The sequence below is a fragment of the Pan paniscus genome, chromosome 1, assembly GCF_029289425.2.
Source record: "Pan paniscus chromosome 1, NHGRI_mPanPan1-v2.0_pri, whole genome shotgun sequence".
Taxonomy (NCBI): Eukaryota; Metazoa; Chordata; class Mammalia; order Primates; family Hominidae; genus Pan; species Pan paniscus.
This window is the reverse complement of record NC_073249.2, coordinates 113,917,463-113,941,135: the sequence shown is the minus strand read 5'-3', so window position 1 is coordinate 113,941,135 and position 23,673 is coordinate 113,917,463. Positions and strand designations below refer to the sequence as shown.

The window sequence follows — 23,673 nt, the reverse complement described above, 5'->3', positions numbered from 1 at the left end:
CTCTTCAGCCTCCATAAGATTACACATCATGGCAAAATAAAAGTTTTTTTTTTTGAGATGGAGTCTCCCTCTGTCACATAGGCTGGAGTGCAGTGGCACGATCTCAGCTCACTGCGGCCTCTGCCTTCCGGGTTCAAGCAGTTCTGCCTCAGCCTCCTGAATAGCTGGGATTACAGGCGCCCACCACCACACCCAGCTAATTTTTGTATCTTTAGAAAAGAGGAGTGACCTCGTCCAATTTATGTTTTCTTAGGTATAATATAAGCTGGACTCAAAAGACCTGGGCTCATATCCTAACTCTACCATTTATTTTAGACGTGATACTGAATGCCTCCAAAATCTCAGTTTCCATTTCTAGAAAATGGAATTGAAAATGCCTACCTCAACCGGGCGCGGTGGCTCATGTCTGTAATCCCAGTACTTTGGGAGGCCGAGGCGGGCAGATCACGAGGTCATGAGTTCGAGACCAGCCTGGCCAATATGGTGAAACCCTGTCTCTACTAAAAATACAAAAATTAACCAGGCGTGGTGGCATGTGCCTGTAATCCCAGCTACTCAGGTGGCTGAGGCAGGAGAATTGCTTGAACCCGGGAGGTGGAGGTTGCGGTGAGCTGAGATCTCACCACTGCACTCCAGCCTGGGTGACAGAGCAAGACTGTCTCAAAAAATAAATAAATAAATAAATAAATAAAGTATTTAGCCCAGTGCCTGGCCACAGACGAAACTTAATTCACAGTAGCTTCCTTCACTTCTATGTCTTTTGCTTCTTTCCATTCTTCATATACTAACCAAATCCTGACCACAAGTACTTAACAGAGTATACGGTATTCTCTCAACAAATGTGTGGATAGATTATACTAAAATATTGCTAGTGGTTGTCTTTGAGTAGTGAGGATTTGAGGAGCTTTCTCTCCCTCTTGGTTTAGTGGTACTTTCTAATTTTCTACTATAATTATATAACTTTAATGGAAAGTATTTTAAAATTTATATGCAAGTTTTTCATACACCTCCTATTATTGATGCAAAGCCTTGTGGGGAATACCAAAAAGTATAGAGAAATTTTAATAAATGTTGACCCAAAAAGTATTATAAATATGACTTTTAAAGTAACCAAAAGCAACCAACAATTCTCAGTAAAAAAGTTGCATTAGAGCCAGGTGTGGTGGCTCATGCCTGTAATCCCAGATACTCAGAAAGCTCAGGTGGGAGGATCCTCTGAGTCCACGAGTTAGAGACCAGTCTGGGCAACACAGCAAGTTCCTGTCTCACAACACAGTTGCATTAAAGTTCCTGCAATAGCAGTTTGTTCAAACCAACTGTTAGAGAAAAAATTACTCAGTGAAACTTGTTAAAGCATTATAAAAGCATAGTAATCTTTGCCAGTGCCCCTCTTGTTTAATAACAATATGTCAACTTTGAACAGTTGAACAATGTAAGTCAATTTTTTTCATTCTTAAAATTGAAACTTTGCCAGGCGTGGTGGCTCATGCCTGTAATCCCAGCACTCTGGGAGGCCAAGGCAGGTGGATCACGAGGTCAAGAGATCAAGACCATCCTGGCCAATATGGTGAAACCCCGTCTCTACTAAAAATACAAAAATTAGCTGGGCATGGTGGCACGCACTTGTAGTTCCAGCTACTTGGGAGGCTGAGGCAGGAGAATCGCTTGAACCCGGGAGGCAGAGGTTGCAGTGGGCCGAGATTGCGCCACTGCACTCCAGCCTGGGCAACAGAGCGAGACTCTGTCTCAAAAAAAAAAAAGAGTTAAAATTGAAATTTCTGTGGAATCAGATCTTAGATACTTTATGCCAAACATTAAACTTGATAAGGATTTGATCATGCACATAAAGCAAGTTCTCAAAATCATTTACTTTCCCTGCTTCTAAGTGGATGGGACATTTAAGGGGTCATTGAGAGAAAATACTGATTTTTCAGATATGTTTTACAGGGTTATAAACCACAAATACTTTTTCAGTGCTCTTAGTTTAGATTGCATTACACATTGCACGGTGTTGAAGTGGGTTTTCTTTTTGTTTTGTTTTTGGGAGACAGTCTCACTCTGTTGCCCAGGCTGATGTGCAGTGGCGTGATCTCGGCTCACTGCAACTTCTGCCTCCCGGGTTCAAGCAGTTCTCCTGCCTCAGCCTACCAAGTAGCTGGGATTATAGGTGCCATCCACCACGCCCAGCTAATTTTTGTATTTTTAGTAGAGATAGGGTTTCGCCATGTTGGCCAGGCTGGTCTGGAACTCCTGACCACAGGTGATCCGCCCGCCTCTGCCTCCCAAAGTGCTAGGATTACAGGTGTGAGCCACTGAGCCTGTCCTAGTGCTGAAGTGTTTTTAGTGTTGATGAAATAATTTGACAATAATTATATGTTGTCTACAACAAAGATCTCTCAATGCTCCAATATATAGTAAGTGTTTCCCCATACTTTCATGGGAAAAATTTAAACCTCAAAAATTTAAAGAAAGGTACAATTAACACCCCTATACCCTTTATCTAGATTCACCAATTGTTAACTTTTTGCTGAATTTGTTCTATTTCCCTCCCTCCTCCTCTCTCATTTTATCTCTTGCTCTCTCTCCACATACACACAAATATATATATACATATATGCACAGTTTTTTTGCTGACCATTTAAAAGTTGCAGCCATGATGACACTTCACCTCTAAATATCTCAGCATGTATTTTTTAAGAACAAGTACATTTTCTAACGAAGACATCACCATTACCACACCCAAAGAAATTAACATCGATAAGGTAATATTAACTAATACAGAGTCCATACTCAGATTTCCCCAATGTTAAAAAAAGTCATTTGCAGATTTTTTTTTCAATCAAGGATCACACATTTCATTTTATTGTAATGATTCTTTAGTCGTCTTCAAAACAGATCCCTGGCCACCCTTCTTCCCCTCTCTTTTTTTAGTGTCTTTCATGAGGTTGATATATTTAAAGAATTTTGGCTGACAGTCTCAATTTGTTTTCTCATGATTTATGTTAAATGTTTTTGGCAAGAATAATGGATAGGTGTGTGGTAAGGTTTTAATACTGAAGACGTTTAGAATGAAAAGTAAAACAAAGGATGCTTTTCCTCTTTTCTTTCCTGCAGGATTCTGAACACAAGCAGTTTGCTCTGTGACTGCCATTTGAAGTGGCTACTTCAATGGTTGGTTGATAATAACTTTCAACATTCTGTGAATGTAAGCTGTGCACACCCTGAATGGCTAGCAGGGCAAAGCATCCTGAATGTGGATCTGAAAGATTTTGTCTGTGGTTTGTATTTTTGTTTTAAAATTTTATATATTACACACTTATAATCTTAACAGAATTAAAAAAATTAAACCAGAATGGTTTTCCACTAGGAATTTTTGTAATCATACAGTTTTAATTGCCATTAAAAATGATCACAGGCATTTTAATGAATGAAGGCTTTTCTCTTTTAGAGGGACTGTTAACCTTAGGTTAGGTATTTGGTAGTCAGATTCCTGAATCAAGCAATATGAGTTTTTTTATATGAACATTTTTAGAAGATCTTGAAAAGTGCCACCAGGTACTTTCCAAAAACATAGCACTAGTTTAAAGTTGTCACCAGCAATGTATGAATATACTGATTCTGTGTGTTTCATATTTTTTGTGTGGTTTCATAACATTAAAGTGGCAGAGTTTTGTTTTTTCCTTGAGGGGAGAGAGATAGTCATAGACAAGTTGTCCTGATTCTAGCACTTATAATTTCAAATATACTTTTTTTTTTTTTTTTTCTAATGGAGTCTTGCTGCGTCACCCAGGCTGGAGTGCAGTGGTGCGATCTCAGCTCTCTGCAACCTCTGCCTCCCGGGTTCAAGCGATTCTCCTGTCTCAGCCTCCTGAGTAGCTGGGATTACAGGCGTGTGCCACCATACCTGGCTAATTTTTGTATGTTTAGTAGAGACGGGGTTTTGCCATGTTGGCCAGGCTGGTCTTGAACTCCTGACCTCAGGTGATCTGCCTGCCTCTGCCTCCCAAAGTGCTGGGATTACAGGTGTGAGCCACCGTGCCCAGACAATTTCAAGTATACTTCTATATTATTCTTTCTCAATTTGGAAAATTTTCCTTTACACTTAAATGTCCTTTAGGCCGGGCACTGTGGCTCACACCTGTAATCCCAGCACTTTGGGAGGCTGAGGCAGGTGGGTCATCTGGGGTCTGGAGTTCGAGACCAGCCTGGCCAGCATGGCGAAACCCTGACTCTACTAAAAATACAAAAATTAGCTGGGCGTGGTGGCACACGCCTGTAATCCCAGCTTCTCTGGAGGCTGAGGCGGGAGAATCGCTTGAACTGAGAGTTGGAGGTTGCAGTGAGGCAAGATTGTGCCACTGCATTCCAGTCTGGGCAACAGAGTGAGACTCTGTCTCAAAAAAACAATTTTTTTTTTCTTTAAAGTGGAATGACTGATTCTTAGCTTTACATAGGAGAACTTTTAGATCAGTGTATCTATGTTGGATATCCCTAGTATCTCTGATCATTTGAGTACCTATATATTGCCAAATCTGTTTTCACAATGTACTTAAAGATGGTTGGAACGGAACACACACTTGGAAGTTCGGGCTCACAAAATACATCCATTGTTTTTTACAAAGTTTAAAGAAGAAAACAGAATCTAGTAAAGGTTAAATTCTGCTGACATTGCCACACATTCCCTTTTTACTTAGTTTTAAATATAGACATACCATATATTTCTTCCTCCCCTTCCACTTAACTGCTTTTATGGCACAATGAAATGTTACCCAGTGGAGATACTGGTTAAGAATTTATATACCTGCTTCTCTCAATCAGTCCAATAACATTATTAATTATGAATCCATATTTTATTAGCCAGTCCTAAGCCAATCTTCAGCTGGACATTTGACCTATTTGGATTTTTTCACTACTTCAGGTGAAACCTGTGCACATACAAAATGCTTTCAAATAATTTGTTTTATTAGGTATTCTCTGTGAAATATAAATCATTCATAATCCCCCCATTTTATATTGGCTCAGAAAGGATAATGGTTATATATATACATATATTTTTTGAGACAGAGTCTCGCTCTTTTGCCCAGGCTGGAGCGAAGTGGCGTGATCTCAGCTCACTAGCCACCTCTACCCCCCGGGTTCAAGTGATTCTCATTCCTCAGCTTCTCAAGTAGCTGGGATTACAGGCAGCCGCCACCTCGCCTGGGTAATTTTTGTGTTTTTAGAAGTGACGGGGTTTCGCCGTGTTGGTCAGGCTGGTCTCGAACTCCTGACCTGAGTTGATCCACCCACTTCGACCTCCGAAAGTGCTAGGATTACAGGTGTGAGCCACCACGCCTGGCCATATACATGTTTATCTATCACATACATATATACAAGGGGTAATAGAAGTAGAACTTGTCTTGAAATCCTAATATAAGGTTTCTGTTTTTCCCCAATAACTGATAATGCTTGAGAAATATATTCTGAGCACACAGGTGACAGTAAGGGCTAGTAGAAAAGTGCTGGATCCTGAAGTCAGGAAACCTGAGTTCCAGTCCAGGCTCTGCCACTGACTGACATGTCTTTGAGCAAGTCATTTGAATTTTCTGGGCCTCATTTCCCCCATCTTTAAACAAGGGAATTGGACTGTAGCTCTGTAGTCTCTTTCAACTTTAATATGCCACTTTGTAAACAGAACACACAATTTTATAGTATTTGTTTTAAAATTGAATCTAAAGCAAAAATAAATAACTGACTTGGCTACGGATGCATTTTTTTCCCCTTAGATGATTTTCTCAAGCCACAGATAAGGACACATCCTGAAACCATAATTGCTCTAAGAGGCATGAATGTGACTCTGACGTGCACTGCAGTGAGCAGCAGTGATTCACCCATGTCCACTGTGTGGCGCAAAGACAGTGAAATCCTGTATGACGTGGATACTGAGAATTTTGTTCGTTATTGGCAGCAAGCTGGAGAAGCTCTGGAATATACTAGTATCTTACATCTTTTCAATGTGAATTTCACAGATGAAGGAAAATATCAGTGTATTGTTACTAATCACTTTGGTTCTAATTATTCTCAGAAAGCCAAACTGACTGTAAATGGTAAGGAATTATGCTCCTTGATTTTTTTTAGTTTAGAAGGATTTTTCATGTTCAGTTTTGAATCACTTGAGAGAATTAGACTAAATCTGACATTTAAGTAGGACTCTTACTGTTATTGTCTTTTGAGTTGTGATAACTTATCAAGTGGGTGGGATTTTTGGATTAGTCAATCTGCCCACTTATGGTCTCTAATTGGTCTTTGGTTGAAGGGTAAGTGCTGTGGCCCTAGGAGATGTGCTACTTTCACTGCTGTTTATGCTTTTGAAGACATTCTTATGAAATTCTCAGTTTTCATTCCAGAACCATAAATCTCTCTTGATAACTATGAAATTTATTCCTGATGGGCCTTCTAATAACTGGGAATATTTAGGACATTTTTGGGTCTAATGGTCATTATCATTGTCTAAATGTAGTTACACAGGATCATTTGTGTGTGTGTGTGTGTGTGTGTATTTTTATTTATTTATTTTAATTTCTCTTGTTTTTTGTTTTGAGATGGAGTCTCGCTCTGTCGCCCAGGATGGAATGCAGTGGCATGATCTTGGCTCACTGCAAATTCCGCCTCCCAGGTTCAAGTGATTCTCCTGTCTCCTGTAATTCGAGTAGCTGGAATTACAGATGTGCGCCACCAGGCCCATCTAATTTTTGTATTTTTAGTAGAGACAAAGTTTCACCATTTTGGCCAGGTTGGTCTCAGACTCCTGAGCGCAAGTGATCCGCCTGCCTTGGCCTCCCAAAGTATTCGGATTACAGGCATGAACCACTGCACCCAGCCTTATTTCAGTACCTTTTGGGGTACAAGTGAGTTTTTTTCCCATGGATGAATTATAGTGGTGCATTCTGAGAATTTAGTGCACCCATCACTGAGTAGTGTACATAGTATCTAATGTGTAGTTTTTTATCCCTAGCCCCCGCTCACCCTCTCCATTCTGAATCTCTAACGTCCATGATACCACTCTGTATGCCTTTGTGTACTCATACTTAGCTCCCACTTATAAGTGAGAACATATGGTGTTTGGTTTTCCACTCCACACAGGATCATTTTAAAAATGAATACTCTTCTTTCCTGCAAAAGCTTCTTAAAAACAGCTTGATTTATCTATTGCCTATTAAATTGAATAACTACAACATTTTAGGGTTTGTACAACCAAAAGATTACTTATGTTTCACTTCTGTGTTTTTTAATGATACTTTTGAAGGCATAAGTTTTTTTTAGCATGCAGTTTCCTTGATAGCTTTGTAGATGTTGGTTTGGGAACATTTTTGAGATGGACTCTCACTCTGTCATGCAGGCTGGAGTGCAGTGGTGTGATCTCAGCTCACTGCAACCTTCGCCTCCTAGTTTCAAGTGATTCTCCTGCCTCAGCCTCCCAGGGAAGCATCGTTTAGCTTCATAAGTGAGAGAGTCATAGTAAATACTGGGTTCTAAAATACGAAGTTCAAAGAAGGTTTGTGGCCTTCTGCTTTCCCTAGTTCCAGCTGATGATTAAGTGTATCATGCATCCTAGAAGACAGAGTCATCAGTGTGCTCCAAATACTCTGAGGTTCTGGAAGAAAAGGTGTTCTCAAAACCATATTCACTCTTGGCTGGGTGCTGTGGCTCAGGCTTGTAGTCCCAGCACTTTGGGAGGCCAAGGTGGGAAGATAGCTTGAGGCCAGGAATTTGAAGCTGCAGTGAGCTATGATTGCGCCAGTGTACTCCCGCCTGGACAGCAGAGCAAGACCCTATCTCTAAAGTTTGTTTTTGTTTTTTTAAATTTATAAAACTATATTCACTCTCAATCAGAGAGCCTGTCTTCACAAAGAAATGGAACATTAGGGGGTGTCTTGCCTACTAGATTCTTTCATGCCTATTTGTATGCATATATGTGTCTTTGTTCCCTTGCCCACTTTTTCTTGGTGATTTTTCTGGAAACAGAGATGCCATCTTTTCTGAAAACGCCAATGGATCTGACTATTCGCACTGGTGCCATGGCCAGATTAGAATGTGCTGCAGAGGGACACCCTGCACCTCAGATTTCCTGGCAGAAAGATGGTGGTACTGACTTTCCTGCGGCTCGAGAAAGACGCATGCACGTCATGCCCGAGGATGACGTCTTCTTTATTGCCAATGTGAAAATAGAAGATATGGGAATCTATAGCTGCATGGCACAAAATACAGCAGGAGGTCTCTCAGCAAATGCTTCCCTAACAGTGTTAGGTACGTTTACTGCTCCGTGGGTCCCTGCTTTTGTTGGAGTCTTTGGGAGCTACTCTTGGTCTTAATGAGCAAGAAAAATAAGTTTGAGATTACCTCTGTGATTCTCAGATCTTTATCTTATTTCACAGTTTTATGCAAGGTTATGTCAGTCTAGGAATTAGTGGGTCAGATAACTGAAATGTGGGAAAATACATAGGGCAAAATTAGGTAGGCATCCTTGTCACAATAATTGAAAGTTCAAATTCCTTTATCAGCTTATCTTTTTAAGTCCCTCTCTGTAAGGTTTCTGTTTCATGTAGGTGTGTTTACTATTCAGTGAGTTTGCATTGAGAGTTCCACTGTTCTTTTAGGAGTATCCCAGCCATTTGATGCTGCTTCACTTATTGCTTGATAGGAACCTAAGATTATTTAACTGTTTGCTCCTAGTTCATTTTCAAAAAAAATTTAATACAAAAAAAAAAAAAAGATGTGTTTTCTGGTTAGAGTTTCTGCTTTCCTTTTCAGTGTGTTCTTCTTAACCCTATTTCTGGTAAAATGCCTTTTTTTCCTAAAAATTTTCCCCTGCTAGCCTGGGTTTTTTTTGTTGTTGTTGTTTGTTTGTTTTGTTTTTTCTTCCTTATTACAATACTTTTCTTCATGGAACTGAAATCCAGGGTAAATTCTACTTTCCAGTTCTCTATTTTCCTAGATGTCAGTTATTATTATTATTTTTTTAAGTTTGTTGGTTTGTATTGTTTACTTGTATAACCAGAAAAATAAGAAGTCATTTATTTATTTATTTATTTATTTATTTTGAGACAGAGTCTCATTCTGTTGCCCAGGCTGGAATGCAGTGGCACAATCTCGGCTCAGAGCAACCTCCACTTCCCGGGTTCAAGTGATTCTCCTGCCTCAGCCTCCTGAGTAGCTGGTACTACAGGCATGTACCACTGCGCCCAGCTAATTTTTGTATTTTTTTTAGAGACGGGGTTTCACCATGTTGGTCAGGCTGGTCTCGAACTCCTGACCTCATGATCCGCCTGCCTCAGCCTTAGAAAAATAAGTCATTTATTGTTTTAAAATGTTAAGATATACAGAAAATTAGGAAAAGGGGAGGAAAGTCACTCAAATACTTAAGGATTTTAGCATATTCTAGACTTTCCCCTCTCACTTTTATGTAGTCAAATATACCTACATTTTTTTCATTTAATATTGTACCACAAGTTGCCTTGTTATTAAAGTCTTTGTAAAAGATCATGTGACTATAATTTACTTAATCATTTTTCTGCTAGATTTAAAAATATTTTTCTTTATTCTTTAAAGTTACACATTTTGTAGTAAACATCTTTGCGTATAAATCTTTGAATTTCTTTTTTTTTTAAGTTATTTTTAATCTTTTTTAATGGGTCACCCCTGCTCACCCCCTCCAGCTATTGCAGCTGCCCTGAACTTCTTTCTTAGGATAGCTTGCCTAAGCTGGAATTATCGAGAAAAAATTGAGGCTTTTTTCAGGATTTTGTTCTGAAACATTAACTTCTAATCCTCCCATGAGTATATAAAATTACACATTTTATTATACCCCCATTGGTCTAATTCAGTAGGAATTAGGGAATAAAATTGCCTAACTTTTCATTTTTTTAAAAAAATGTTTTCCTATTAGAGACACCCTCATTTATTAGACCCCTGGAGGATAAGACAGTAACCCGAGGTGAAACTGCGGTGTTACAGTGCATAGCTGGAGGGAGTCCTGCCCCTCGTCTCAACTGGACTAAAGATGATGGGCCTTTGCTGGTGACTGAACGACATTTCTTTGCTGCAGCCAATCAGCTTCTCATCATTGTAGATGCCGGGCTAGAAGATGCTGGGAAATATACCTGCATTATGTCTAACACCCTTGGGACAGAACGTGGCCACATTTACCTAAATGTCATTTCATCCCCCAATTGTGACTCTTCCCAGAGTAGCATTGGGCATGAAGATGATGGCTGGACCACAGTTGGCATTGTCATCATTGTTGTGGTCTGCTGTGTTGTTGGCACTTCTTTGATCTGGGTCATTGTTATTTACCACATGAGAAGGAAAAATGAAGACTATAGTATCACAAACACAGGTAAGTGTACCCACATGACACCTATGGCTTGTACTTCAGTCAAGAATGTAGTATAGGATTAATTGTACAATATAAAAAACTGAGAGCTGGTCATAGTAGCACATGCCTGTACTCCCAGCTACTCAGGAGGATGAGGTGGGAGGACTGCTTGAGCCCAGGAGTTCAAGGCCCACCTGGGCAACATAGCGAGACCTCATCTTCCCCCTCAAAAAACTGAAGAGCTGTGGTACATTACCTGATATGTGATAGAAGGGAGTTTTTGTTGTTAAAATGTTCAACTTCTTTGATATAACAGAACCTCTTTGAGGAATAGGTTCATAACAGAACCTCTTTGAGGAAAGAATTTTGTTTATTTGAGATAGGGTGTTACTGTAATGCCCAGGTCAGAGTGTATCGGTACATTCATGGCTCACTGCAGCGTTGACTTCCCAGGCTCAGGTGATTCTCCCATCTCGGCCTTCTGAGAAGCGGGGCCTATAGGCATGTGCCACCGCGCCTGACTAAGTTTTTATATTTTTAGTAGAGTCGGGTTTTCCATGTTGCCCAAGCTGGTCTCAAACTCCTGGGCTCTAGCAGTTTGTCCACCTTGGCCTCTCAAAGTGCTGGGATTACAGGCATGAGCCACTGCGTCTGACCAATTTTAAGAATTTGTAAATACTTTTTTTTTTTTTTTGAGATAGAATCTTGCTCTGTTGCCAGGCTGGAGTGCAGCGGCATGATCTTGGCTCAATGCAACTTCCACTTCCCGGGTTCAAGCGATTCTCCTGACTCAGCCTCCCGAGTAGCTGGGACTACAGGCATGTGCCACCATGCCCAGCTAATTTTTGTATTTTTAGTTGAGACGGGGTTTCACCATGTTGACCAGGATGGTCTCAATCTTTTGACCTTGTGATCCACCCACCTTGGCCTCCCAGAGGGCTGGGATTACAAGCATGAGCCACCACGCCCGGCCAAACTTTACTTCTAAAAACGCATTACAGATGCATTCTCTTTAATGTCTAAGGCTCCTTTTCATCATAATTTTGCTGTAAGGAAGAGTGGAGCCCTTGTGATTGAGATCAGTCTCTTTTTTTCCCTTGAATATCAAACTGGATCATTGAGGTCAGTCTTTTACACCTCTCACCCTGGAATCCTGCAAGAAAAGAAATCTAGGCAGATAGATTATGAAAGCGTGGCAGTAGATAAGATTTCAACCTTTAGGTTTTGTTTCTTTCAATGAAACTTTTAAAGTGAAACTTTGAGAAGAATTCTAGTGAGAAATAGTTTTAGGGGAAGTACCAAGAGCTGTTGCGGTCCTAGGTACGTACAGTTTTTCTTGCTAATAGTATCAAAGTGGAACACATTTGCAAAATAGTCTTCTGAGTGTTGGCTTCAACTGCCTACCTTTGAGAGTTAAAAATGTCTCTTTTACAGAGGAGCTCAATCTGCCTGCAGACATTCCCAGCTACTTGTCTTCCCAAGGAACGCTGTCTGAGCCACAGGAAGGCTACAGCAACTCTGAGGCAGGCAGTCATCAGCAACTTATGCCTCCTGCCAATGGATATATACACAAAGGCACTGACGGTAATGACTGTTGTTTATGGTTACAATTTTAGCCTATTCTATTGAGTTTACTTTTCAGTGTGTAGTTTCTCCATTAATCTGAAGCAATATTTTAAAGTAAGATACCTAATGAAAGCATTTAGCCACATGCAAAATAGGATGAAAATTGACTAAAGTCTTAAAAGGATATGAAAATCATCTTACAGAGTGGAGAAACACATTAAACAAGAGATCAGAGTACACATCAGAGGCTCCCAAACTTGTGTAATTATAGGAAAGGGATATTCTGCAAACTTTTTTCAGGTATCTCTTTCTTACCCTTTTCAGGCGTGGGCATCCTTCAGACCACATCCAAGGGAGGCCGGTTTCTCTTCCTGACAGGTAGACATTCAGTAAAGTTTAAAAGGTAGCTAGGAGCCAGGCATGGTGGCATGCCTGTAGTCCCATCTACCCACGAGGCTGAAGCAGGATTACTTGAGGCCAGGAGTTCGAGGCTGTATTGTGCTGTGAGTGCACCTATGAATAGCCACTGTACTCTAGCCTGGACAACATAGCAAGACTCCCCACCTCTAAAAGAAATCAACAAATGGTAGCAGTGGTTCTCAGCATATACTGGAGAACATCAGAGAGATGTAAAGAGTTCTCTAATTAAATGAACCTGACATCCCAACACGTAGAGATGCGTACCCATACACAGAGTTCTTCTCCCTCCACCCTTTTCATAGCCTCGCTCCCATAGGGAGTGACAGAACTGAATGAATTAAGGGACAGAAGAATTGGGTTTAATTGATACTTCTTCCTTTTTCCAGCTCTGTGACCATGAAGCTAGTTACTTAAGATCTGAGCTTTACTTTTCTAATTTTTAAATAAAGAGACAATAATTTGTAAAGCACTTCCCCCAAGATTCTCACAGATCTTTTCAGCAAATCTGTGTGGTACTTCAAATACTATACAAATGGAAGATTTATTCCATTTCTTCAGAGACTTTTTTAGGCTGGGTGTCAACAGAATTTTATCTAATTGATAAATTGGATTTTGGCTTTTCATGAAAAATATAGTAGTTCTGACTCTTTTTTTGTTTTTGAGAAAGCGTCTCATTCTGTTACCCAGGCTGGAGTGCAGTGGCACGATCTCAGCTCACTGCAACCTCCACCTCCCAGGTTCAAGCGATTCCTCTGCCTCAGCCTCCTAAGTAGCTGGGATTACAGGTGCGCGCCACCATACCCGGCTAATTTTTGTATTTTTAGTAGAGACGGGGGTTTCACCATGTTGGTCAGGCTGGTCTTGAACTGCTGACCTTGTGATCTGACTGCCTCAGCCTCCCAAAGTGCTGGGATTACAGGCATGAGCCACGGCACCTGGCCGGCATTTCTGACTTTTAAAAGAATACTTAAAAGTCTGTTCTTTGAAGTATGTGGGAAATAACACTGCTTTCTGGGTTAAACTAAATTACTTTTCACTGTCTTCCAATTCTAACATTCTGTTGCATGATTTTTTTTTGTTTGTTTTTTGGTTTTTTTGAGACAGAGTTTCATTCTTGTCACCCAGGCTGGAGTGCAATGGCACCATCTCAGCTCACTGTAACCTTTGCCTCCCGGGTTCAAGCGATTCTCCTCCCTCAGCCTCCTGAGTAGCTGGGATTACAGGCATCTGTCACCATGCCCGGCTTATTTTGTATTTTTAGTAGAGATGGGGTTTCACCATATTGGCCAGGCTGGTCTCAAACTTCGGACCTCAGGTGATCCACCTGCCTCGGCCTCCCCAAGTGCTGGGCTTACAGGCATGAGCCACTGCTCCTGGCCTGTTGCATGATTTTGAATAAGTAACTCACTCTTTATTTCTCACTCTCTCTTCTCTCCTTCATCATTCAGTTTTCAAAGCACATAATAATCCAGGGAGTTCATTGTTAAACCTATACTTCTGTCAACCGTGTACTTGTCAGGCAGGACTTCTCATTGTCAGAAGCTTTCCCTAGGGATGCTTGTAGCAATTGGTGTTACTTAACCTCTTGACTCATGAAAGTAACATGGTTTTTCATGAAGTGAAGTCATCATAACTCCTTATTCTCTGACTTAGTTTGCTTAAGCCAAGCATGTGTCTTGTAGCACAGTACCAGCCTTATCTTGCTCCCTTAATTTGGGCATGATCTGTCTATCCACGATAGACAGAGATGGTTCAGTGTAGTTTTCAAGAGCATGGGCTCTGGAGCCAGAATGGCTGTTTCTGCTCCTCACTCTGGCAGTATGACTTTGTTTTTTTTTTTTTGGAGACAGAGTCTCGCTGTGTCGCCCAGGCTGGAGTGCAGTGGCGTCGTCTCGGCTCACTGCAAGCTCCGCCTCCTGGGTTCACGCCATCTTCCTGCCTCAGCCTCCCGAGTAGCTGGGACTACCGGCGCACGCCACCACGCTTGGCTAATTTTTTGTATTTTTAGTAGAGACGGGGTTTCACCGTGTTAGCCAGGATGGTCTAGATCTCCTTACCTTGTGATCTGCCCGCCTCGGCCTCCCAAAGTGCTGGGATTACAGGCGTGAGCCACCGCACCCGGCAGCGGTATGACTTTGGTTAAGTTACTTAACTTCTCTGTGCTTTAGTTTACTCTATCTGTAAAGTGGGGATAATAATAATACCTACCTCATAGGGATGTTGTGAGGATTAATGAATCAATTCACAGAAATGGCTTGAAACTTCACCTACTTTATAAAGTAAGTGCTCAATACATGCTAGCAATGATGATGACAACTTTTGAAGAAAACTGATGATTGGCAAAAAATAATTCCTTAACAGAAAGATATTTAAGATTCTTTTTCTTGTTATTAGGTGGCACTGGTACCCGGGTGATTTGCTCAGATTGTTATGACAATGCCAACATCTACTCCAGGACCCGAGAATACTGTCCATACACCTATATTGCTGAGGAGGACGTTCTTGATCAGACACTGTCCAGCCTCATGGTCCAAATGCCTAAAGAGACATATTTAGTACATCCTCCCCAGGATACTACTGCCCTAGAGAGCCTGATACCATCAGCCAACAGAGAGCCATCTGCCTTTCCCACCAACCATGAGAGGATAAGTGAGAAGAAACTTCCCTCCACACAGATGAGCAGTGGTAAGGGATGTATTTTTGTTGTTATTTTGTTTTTACTTTTGTCTAATTGACTCTTCCTTCTATCATATAGGTAGTGCTCTCATTTGACGGGAAGCAAGCAGATGGGTATATAGGAGTAACTGGCCATTGTTAAATGGTATAAACTATAGCCAGAGATTTCTGCATACTAGAGTTACAAAGAAGTCTTCATCTATAGGATGGAAACAACTTTTGTGGGGGTAACAGGATCACACTACTGAAAATTCAGAGGCCATACACAAAAAGCTTTTAAAAGGTTTCATACAGGCTATTTATTTATTTATTTGAGACAGAGTATCACTGTGTCATCCAGGTTGGAATGTAGTGGCGCAATCTTGGCTCATGCCAACCTCTGCCTCCCTGGTTCAAGCAATTCTCATGCCTCAGCCTCCCAAGAAGCTGGGACTACAGGCGTGCACCACCACACCCAGCTAATTTTTGTATTTTTAGTAGAGGTGGGGTTTAACCATGTTGGCTAGGCTGGTCATGAACTCCTGACCTCATGTGATTGCCTGCCTTGGCCTCCCAAAGTGCTGAGATTACAGGTGTGAGCCACCGCACCCGGTATCATATAGGGTATTAATTTTTCTCCGATCTTTATTTAAATAAAAGAATAAAATATGGGGGGCCGGGCACAGTGGCTCATGCCTGTAATCTTAGCACTTTCGGAGGCCAAAGCAGGTGGATCATTTGAGGTCAGGAGTTTGAGACCAGCCTGGCCAACATAGGGAAACCCTGTCTCCACTAAAAATACAAAAATTAGCCTAACATGGTGGTGCATGCCTGTAGTCCCACCTACTCGGGAAGCTGAGGCACGAGAATCACTTAAGCTCGAGATGGAGGTTGCAGTGAGCTGAGATCATGCCACTGCATTCCAGCCTGGGCAACAGAGTGAGACTCTGTCTCCAAAAAATAGTAATAATAAAATTTGGGCATAATTTGGTGATGGTTTTTACTGAGAAGATTTTTTTTTCTTTTTTTTTTTTGGGAAATGGAGGTTCGCTCTTGTTTCCCAAGCTGGAGTGCAATGATGTCATATCGGTTCACCAGGACCTCCGCCTCCCGGGTTCAAGCAATTTTCCTGTCTCAGCCTCCTGAGTAGCTGGGATTACAGGCATGTGCCACCATGCCCAGCTGATATTCTATTTTTAGTAGAGATGGGGTTTCTCCATGTTGGTCAGGCTGGTCTCAAACTCCCGACCTCAGGTGAGCCACCCACCTTGGCCTCCCAAAGTGCTGGGATTACAGGCATGAGCCACCGTGCCCGGCTTACTGAGAAGTTTTTTTTTTATTATTTGAGATGGAGTCTAGCCCTGTTGCCCAGGCTGGAGTCCAGTGGCGTGATCTCAACTCACTGCAACCTCTGCCTCCCCAGGTTCAAGCGATTTTCCTGCCTCAGCCTCCTGAGTAGCTGGGATTACAGGCATGTGCCACCACAACCGGCTAATTTTTTGTATCTTTATAAGATGGGGTTTCACCATGTTGTCCAGGCTGGTCTCGAACTGCTGACCTCGTGATCTGCCTGCCTTGGCCTCCCAAGGTGCTGGGATTACAGGTGTGAGCCACCATGCCTGGCTGAGAAGAGTTTTAAATGTTTTGTTTTGTTGCTGTTCTAGCAGGTAAACATTTAATTTCAGCTTCACTTGGCGGGTGTTTTTTTCTATGAGGTATGATCAAGGTCATAAGTGAGAACGCAGTTTTGGGCTTGTGTCCCCTGTCTCACATGGCCCAGGAAAAGAAATATACATTATATTGTATAGATTAGGCATTTGATAACCACTTGGCATTTGAAACAAAACTCTTTCTAAATCATGAAGAGTAATGCTGAGCATGTGTGTCTTCCTGTCCATCCAAGCTTTTCATCAGCTTTCATCCTGTCAGCCTGACATGGAAGAGCACTGGAATAGGGTAGGAGGTCATGCTGGGCATGGTGGCTCACGCCTGTAATCCCAGCACTTTGGGAGGCTGACGCGGGTGGATCATGAGGTCAGCAGTTCGAGACCAGCCTGGCCAACATGGTGAAACCCCATCTCTTCTAAAAAAATTAAAAATTACCTGGGCGTGGTGGTGGGCACCTGTAATCCCAGCTACTTGGGAGGCTGAGGCAGGAGAATCACTTGAACCCAGGAGGCGGAGCTTGCAGTGAGCTGAGATTGAGTGATTGCACTCCAGCCTGGACATCAGGGTGAGACTCCGTCTCAACAAAAAAAAAAAAGACAGGGTAGGAGGTGAGAACTACAGGTTTACAGAGGAAGGCAAAGTATACTGTGATACTCCCAGGGATGGTTCTGGCAGGAGTGAATAATCTAATGTCCCACGTTAGATTATGTCCCACAGGTTACAGGATCATGCTTTTGATTTTAATTTTAGTAGGACTTGGAACATTCAAGATGGTAGTGAGGGCACATGAAACTCTTCAGGATGAAATCTGGGCAGAGACTTATTAATTAATTTTGCATTTACTACTTCATGTCCCACATTAGATCATTTACTCCTGCCAGAACCATTCCTGCAAGTATCTGAGTTAGGCTCACTTTTTTTTTTTTTTTTTTTTTTTTGAGATACAGAGTCTCGCTCTGTCGCCCAGGCTGGAGTGCAGTGGCACGGTCTCGGCTCACTGCAACCTCCGCTTTCCGGGTTCAAGCGAGTCTCCTTGAAACTGGGAAAATGAGAAGCCTTGCCCACGAATCTCCAGCGCAAAAAGCAGCAGCTTTTTCCTCCCCAGCTCCTTTCTGCGTCGGCGGCGAAGAGAGAGCTCTGCTCCCTGCTTTTTTAGAAAATGGATTTGACGTGGCCGAACCTGCGGCTAGCCGTGCGACCCGCACAAGGGAGGGACTGTTCTCAGTAGGAGGCTGGACTCAGAGCGGCGCCCGGGGCTGTTTCGTGAGCTGGAGCCAGCGGCTGCCCGGGCGGCGGTGCGCGCACTCTCCAGGCTGAGACACGACTGGCTGGCACGAGTTGCTCGGCACCAGCTGAGCTGTCAACCGCGAGCGGAGGCGGGGCTCCCGACAACCAGTGTGCTGGGGCAGAATCGGCCCAGGTTGCACGCCCCCTGAACCACCCTCGCGTCTCCCCGACCCCTCTCTCGCTGGCTCAGATGAATGATGACGGCAGAGGGCAGAGAGCTTAGAGGACGCCGTACCAAGCCCCGTCCCTCGCCCATCCCAACGAAGGTCTTAGAATACAATCAACCAACTACAGGAAGAATTTGTAGAGGAGGTTTTCTTGTGTGTCTGCATCGCCCCACCCACAGGTAACCCCAGAGCCAGAGATGGAGTCTAGGAAGGTTTAGGAGCAATCCCGGCTGAATGCAGATGTATACCCTACGTGGTCATGGAACACGATGTTGTCTTCCTAGAGATGTGACATGCCAGTTTCACCATTAATCCAGGGACAGGACCCTTCATCAGGAAGGGAAGCATCCCAACAAAACCTTACAGCCCTATTAGCTGCCTGTATCTCAGACATCTCCTGTTTTAGGGTATTCTACCTCCTCGTTTTTCAGTTTCGCCAGCAACTGGGCTCTACCAATAGCTTCAAGGAGGGAGAAGCTTCCTGACTCCCAGAACACTAGAAAAGCCTCAAGACAGTAGCCATCAGGACCTAGACACTCCCTTGTGACTGTTTTAAGATCATGGAAAAGGGCTCTTTGGAGATGGCATTGCCTCAGGCCCTGTACCATGTACTTATGTATCAAGATTTAAACAAGGCAGACATACTATAATTAGAGTGCTTGCCACCCTGAAGCTCCTTTTTAGCTTTCAATTGAGACCGTTTTATTAAATGACATAATCACTGTTATTATTAGCACTATCACTGACCTTTTTTTTATTTGAAAAAGGCTTTATAGTGCCCACATGTGGCAATGTTAATTTCGTTGTACTTGTTTCAGAGATGATAAATTTGAGACCCCAAAAGGCCCAAAGTCTCTGCTAAGGTTCTGATACAGGCTGTGTTCTCCATTGGATGGCCTCAGAGACATGTTCCCTGAATTTCTAAAGCTACGACCCACAAGACTTCTCCAGGATGAATTTATTCTTTCAGGCCTCCTAGGCATTTAACTCAGGAAGAACCTGGCATGCCTGGGTATTGGTGAGACTGTGGGGAGTCTGTGTTCTTGGGGGAACCTGTCGTCTGTCTGTTATCTCTTGGATTGGTTCCCCTACATACTAGTACAAAGTAGGGGTGGGGAGGGGAGGATAACAAAACATTTGAAGGTTTAGCAGAACTGTCTAAAAAGCCCCTAGTCTAGACTCCTCCAACACTTGATTTATTGGTAGGACCACACTGCTCCAGAGCTCAAAATGTTACCAGGAAAAATTTCAAGGTCCAGTTTGATCTTAGACAAGGCTCACAGGCCACCTGTCTTGAAAAGAATATCCTGTTGCCTCTGATGGGGGGGAAGAAAAGGCAGGGAGAGTCAGATTCCCATCCTTCCTACCAAAGTTGGGGCTATATTTAGGTTTGTCTCAAATCAAATTATGGGCTACCGAGTTGTGGCGAGGAACTCTGTCTACAGGCAGCTCACTGGATTCAAGAAATGATAGCACTAACTAGGTGAGCTGTGGGGTCTCAGAAGTGACGCTAGAAAATACGTTCATGTATTTTTAAAATAACTTTTTTCAAAAGTTTATGGCACATTCATTGTAAAAATATTTGAAAAATACAGAAAGTTATATAGATTACTCAGAATACCCAGGGATCTTCAATATTAAAAATGTGTTGCATTTTTTTCCCACTCTTTAAAAAATGCATCTTTTAATCCAAACACCAACTCTTTCTTACACACATGGGTATATTCTTGAGAAGAGAAATTTCCTTGTTGTTTTAAAAATTATACTTATTGTCAAAAGAACAATTTTTTTGCGTTAGATTTCAGAAGAAAAATATTCACCCATATAACCACTGCTACAGCACAAATGTTTAAATTTCTCCAAATTCCCTTTAGTCATTATCTATATATATTAAATATCTATTTACATAATTACGATTATAGCTTAGGTATATGTTTATATTCTCCTTCTTTCACTTAGTAAATATTTGTCCATGTTTTTAGGGAAAGTTCATAGTTATTATTCTAATGAGTGTACAATATTTTATAATATTAGTAGGACCATAGATTACTTAAAATATTCTACTATTGCATAGTTATGCTGTTTCTGATATTAGACTGTTATAAATAATGCCTTAATGAAGAGCTTTCTGCCTTTATCATTCTCCTTTTTTGAATTATGCTATGGTTGAATGTATGTATGCCTTCAAAATTCATACATTGGTACTTAATACCGAGTGTTATAGTACTACAGGGTGGGGCCTTTTAGGAATATGTCTTAGGAAGTGATAAGGCATGAACACTCCACTCTCATGAATGGGATTAGTGCTCTTAAAAAAGAGGTTGAAAGGATTGCTCTGGTCCCTTTTGTCCTCTGTCCCTCCAGCCATGTGAGGACACAGCATCTGTGGCAACAAGGAGCCATCTTGGGAGCAGAGAGCAAGCTCTTCCAGACACTGAATCTGCCAGCACCTTGATCTTGGTCCAGCCTTCAGAACTGTGAGAAATAAATTTCTATTATTTACAAATTACCCAGTCTAAGCTATTTTGCTATAGCAGCAGGAATGGACTAAAGATGATTTTCCTGGGATAAAAGGACTTTCTAATTTTATTATCTTAGCCTCAAAAGCACTAGAAATTCTCCTTTTATTTTTTTATTTAATTTGTAAATAATTGGATAGTTATATTTTAGTTCTATATCTAGCTAGTATACAAATAATGTAACACCATCTCATTTTGCTTTACATTTCTTAGAATACTAGCTAGTAAGGTCTTATTTCATATCCTTTCTTGGAAACCATATGTGTAGTAGCCAGTCTCATGAAATCCTTGTGTTGAGTCACTGTATTAGTCATCTTTTTGCTGAAACAATGCTGCTCAACAAAGAACTCCCCAATCTCAGTATTATACAACACACATCCATTTCTCCCTCAAGGATCTATAGTTTAGGTATGGATTGGTTTAAGTCTGTCATTTTCATGGCAGAGTGCAGGAGTGCAAGAGAGTTGGCAGAGACTCATGATGACTGGTCTCTGCTCAGAACTGGCACAGTCTCGCTTCTGCCATTTTCCGTTCACCAAAGTAAGTAACATGGCCAAGTCCAAAGTCATTGGTGCAGAAACGTACAGTCTGCCCACAGAGTACAGGAGGGGAGAGTAATATTTGTGGAACAATAATGCAATCCACCAGTCACTGTATGTGCTGCTTTCTTGCTTTTTGTTAAGCTTTTCTCTTTGTAGATACATGGTAACTTTATTCTTCCTCATCCCATTTTAACTTAGCTATGACTTTTGAACAGTGAAATGTAACTTGTTTCGTTGGCTGAAACGTGAGAGGAAGTCTCATGTGGTCACTTCTGGGAAGAACGCAGACATTTTTAAGAGCTAGTACATAATTGGCCCTTTTCAGTTTCCACTGTTTTATTGATCCTTGAAGATCAATAAGATGAAGTTTTCATCAACCTAAGTCCCTGAGTTACTGTGATGGTCAGAGCCTTCCTGCTAACCCTAATTGAACATGTAGAATGAGCAAGAAATTCATTTTTGTTGTATTAAGTTACTGAGATTTGGAGATTATTTATTATTGGAGCATAATCTAGCCTATCCTAACACATTGCTTTTTATTTCCATTTTGCAACCAAGTATTGTTATGTGTGTGTCTGCTCTCAGTTTTCTGGCTTAGAACTCAAATAATCGGCCGGGCGCGGTGGTTCACGCCTGTAATCCCAGCACTTTGGGAGGCCGAGGCGGGCGGATCACGAGGTCAGCAGATCGAGACCATCCTGGCTAACACGGTGAAACCCCGTCTCTACTAAAAATACAAAAAATTAGCCGGGCGAGGTGGCGGGCGCCTATAGTCCCAACTACACGGGAGGTTGAGGCAGGAGAATGGCGTGAACCTGGGAGGCGGAGCCTGCAGTGAGCCGAGATCGCGCCACTGCACTCCAACCTGGGCGACAGCGAGACTCTGTCTCAAAAAAAAAAAAAAAACTCAAATAACCTGGGTAAATGATGTTGATAAATTAAACTATTCATTTTATTCTTTCCTGAGGGCACTGCTCTTAGTTTGGTCAACTGATTGTGCTTCAGGGAATACCTGAATTGATGATAAGGGACAAAAAATCGGAAGGTGTCACAGTCTTTACAGTCAGTTCCAAATATTCCAATGATACTTTTACCTTTCATTCAGTTTTTAAAATTCATTTTCCTTTTCTTCTCTCCAACTTGTTTCTGGGTAAAAAGGATTATTGATGTTGATATAGTTTACTGCATAATCTATACATCAATAATAAAAATAGCTATGTCTAATATATTTTTGCCAGATCCTCCTCTAACAATTGTGTGTGTACTAACTCTTTTCATCCTCGCAGCAGTTTTTTGAGGTAGGCTCTAGTTAATGCCCACTTTACAAATGACTAATGTGGAGCACAGGGAGGTAAATTATACTGCCCACATTCACAAAGCTGATTGATGGCAAAGCCGAGATTTGAAACCAATCAGTTTTGTTTCAGAATGGCCTGCCTAACCATTTTGCGTACTGCTTCCCTAATTTTGACACGTAACATTGGCTGGGACTTAGATAGGAGGACAATATGTCTGCAACATCTGTCACTTCAGTGATCCCTGTGATCACCTGGTTAGTCAGAACATGATGTCTTCTTGATCCATCACAGCTGCATGTCTGTCTCTCTAACCTTGGGCTTAAAAAACAAATGCCCTTTCCAGACAAAGAGGCATCATTCTGAGATCAAGGATACAGTGTCTGTAGTAGATTAAAGATGACCACAAATTACTTGCTACTTCTCCCATTGAGAGGTGGAATCTAATTCTCCTCCCTATAATATGGGCTACGCTTAGAGACTTACTTGACTAATAGAATACAGCAGAAGAGATGTCTGACTGGCCAGGCTAGGTAAGTAAGAAGCCTTGTAGCTTCCATGTGAGACTCTTGGGATATGTCTTCTAAGGCCTAAGCTGCTGGATAAGTCAAACTACCATGCTAGATAAACCACGTGCAGAGGCCATGAGACCACATGACAAGGGGAGGGGCCTAGCTGAGCACAACGACCAGCAGTTCCCATCAGGGTGCCAGGCATTATGTGTGAAGCAGTCTTCCATCAGCTGGACACAACTGAGCAACCCTAACTGTGGCCACTATGGAATAAATTTGCCCTGCTGAACCATGCTAGAATTATTGATTACCAAAATGATGAGATACAATAAATTGCGTATTGTGCTAAGTTTTGGAGTAGTTTACTAAGTAACAATAGATAACTGGAACTAAATTTGGTATCTGAAAGTGGACTTTCACTATAACAAAAACTGAAAACAAATGGCAATGACTTTGTACCTGGTTGGCACAGAAGTTAGAAAGGCCTCGAGAAAAATGTTAGTGAATACTGGAAGGACATCGAGGAGACTGCTGGAGAGACTGAAGGACAGTAAAGAAAATACTATGGGGGGTGGCTGAAGAAATGACCTGTGTTATGTAGTGGCAGAAAGTTTTCGTCTTTGATAATGTGGGAAAATAGAAAAGGTGCCCAATGAATGGGAGGATCTGGCTAAGGAGATTTTCAGCA

General features: G+C 41.8%; 2 protein-coding genes across 2 annotated transcripts in view; both read left to right on the top strand.

Moving 5' to 3' along the window:
- LOC117978217 (leucine-rich repeats and immunoglobulin-like domains protein 2) overlaps positions 1–17,598 on the top strand; it is a 49,029-nt gene extending 31,431 nt beyond the window's left edge. The window contains exons 12-19 of the mRNA XM_055111575.2: positions 3,115–3,278; positions 5,766–6,086; positions 8,005–8,286; positions 9,926–10,375; positions 11,789–11,938; positions 14,735–15,025; positions 16,899–16,951; positions 17,367–17,598. Of these exons, the coding sequence (XP_054967550.1) occupies positions 3,115–3,278; positions 5,766–6,086; positions 8,005–8,286; positions 9,926–10,375; positions 11,789–11,938; positions 14,735–15,025; positions 16,899–16,951; positions 17,367–17,453 (1,798 nt within the window). The 3' untranslated portion in view covers positions 17,454–17,598. The remainder of the gene's footprint in view (positions 1–3,114; positions 3,279–5,765; positions 6,087–8,004; positions 8,287–9,925; positions 10,376–11,788; positions 11,939–14,734; positions 15,026–16,898; positions 16,952–17,366) is intronic.
- A 112-nt stretch (positions 17,599–17,710) lies between these two features.
- LOC129397603 (notch homolog 2 N-terminal-like protein A) overlaps positions 17,711–23,673 on the top strand; it is a 30,712-nt gene continuing 24,749 nt past the window's right edge. The window contains exons 1-2 of the mRNA XM_055111550.2: positions 17,711–17,926; positions 20,443–20,594. Coding sequence (XP_054967525.2) covers positions 17,711–17,926; positions 20,443–20,594 — 368 coding nt within the window. The remainder of the gene's footprint in view (positions 17,927–20,442; positions 20,595–23,673) is intronic.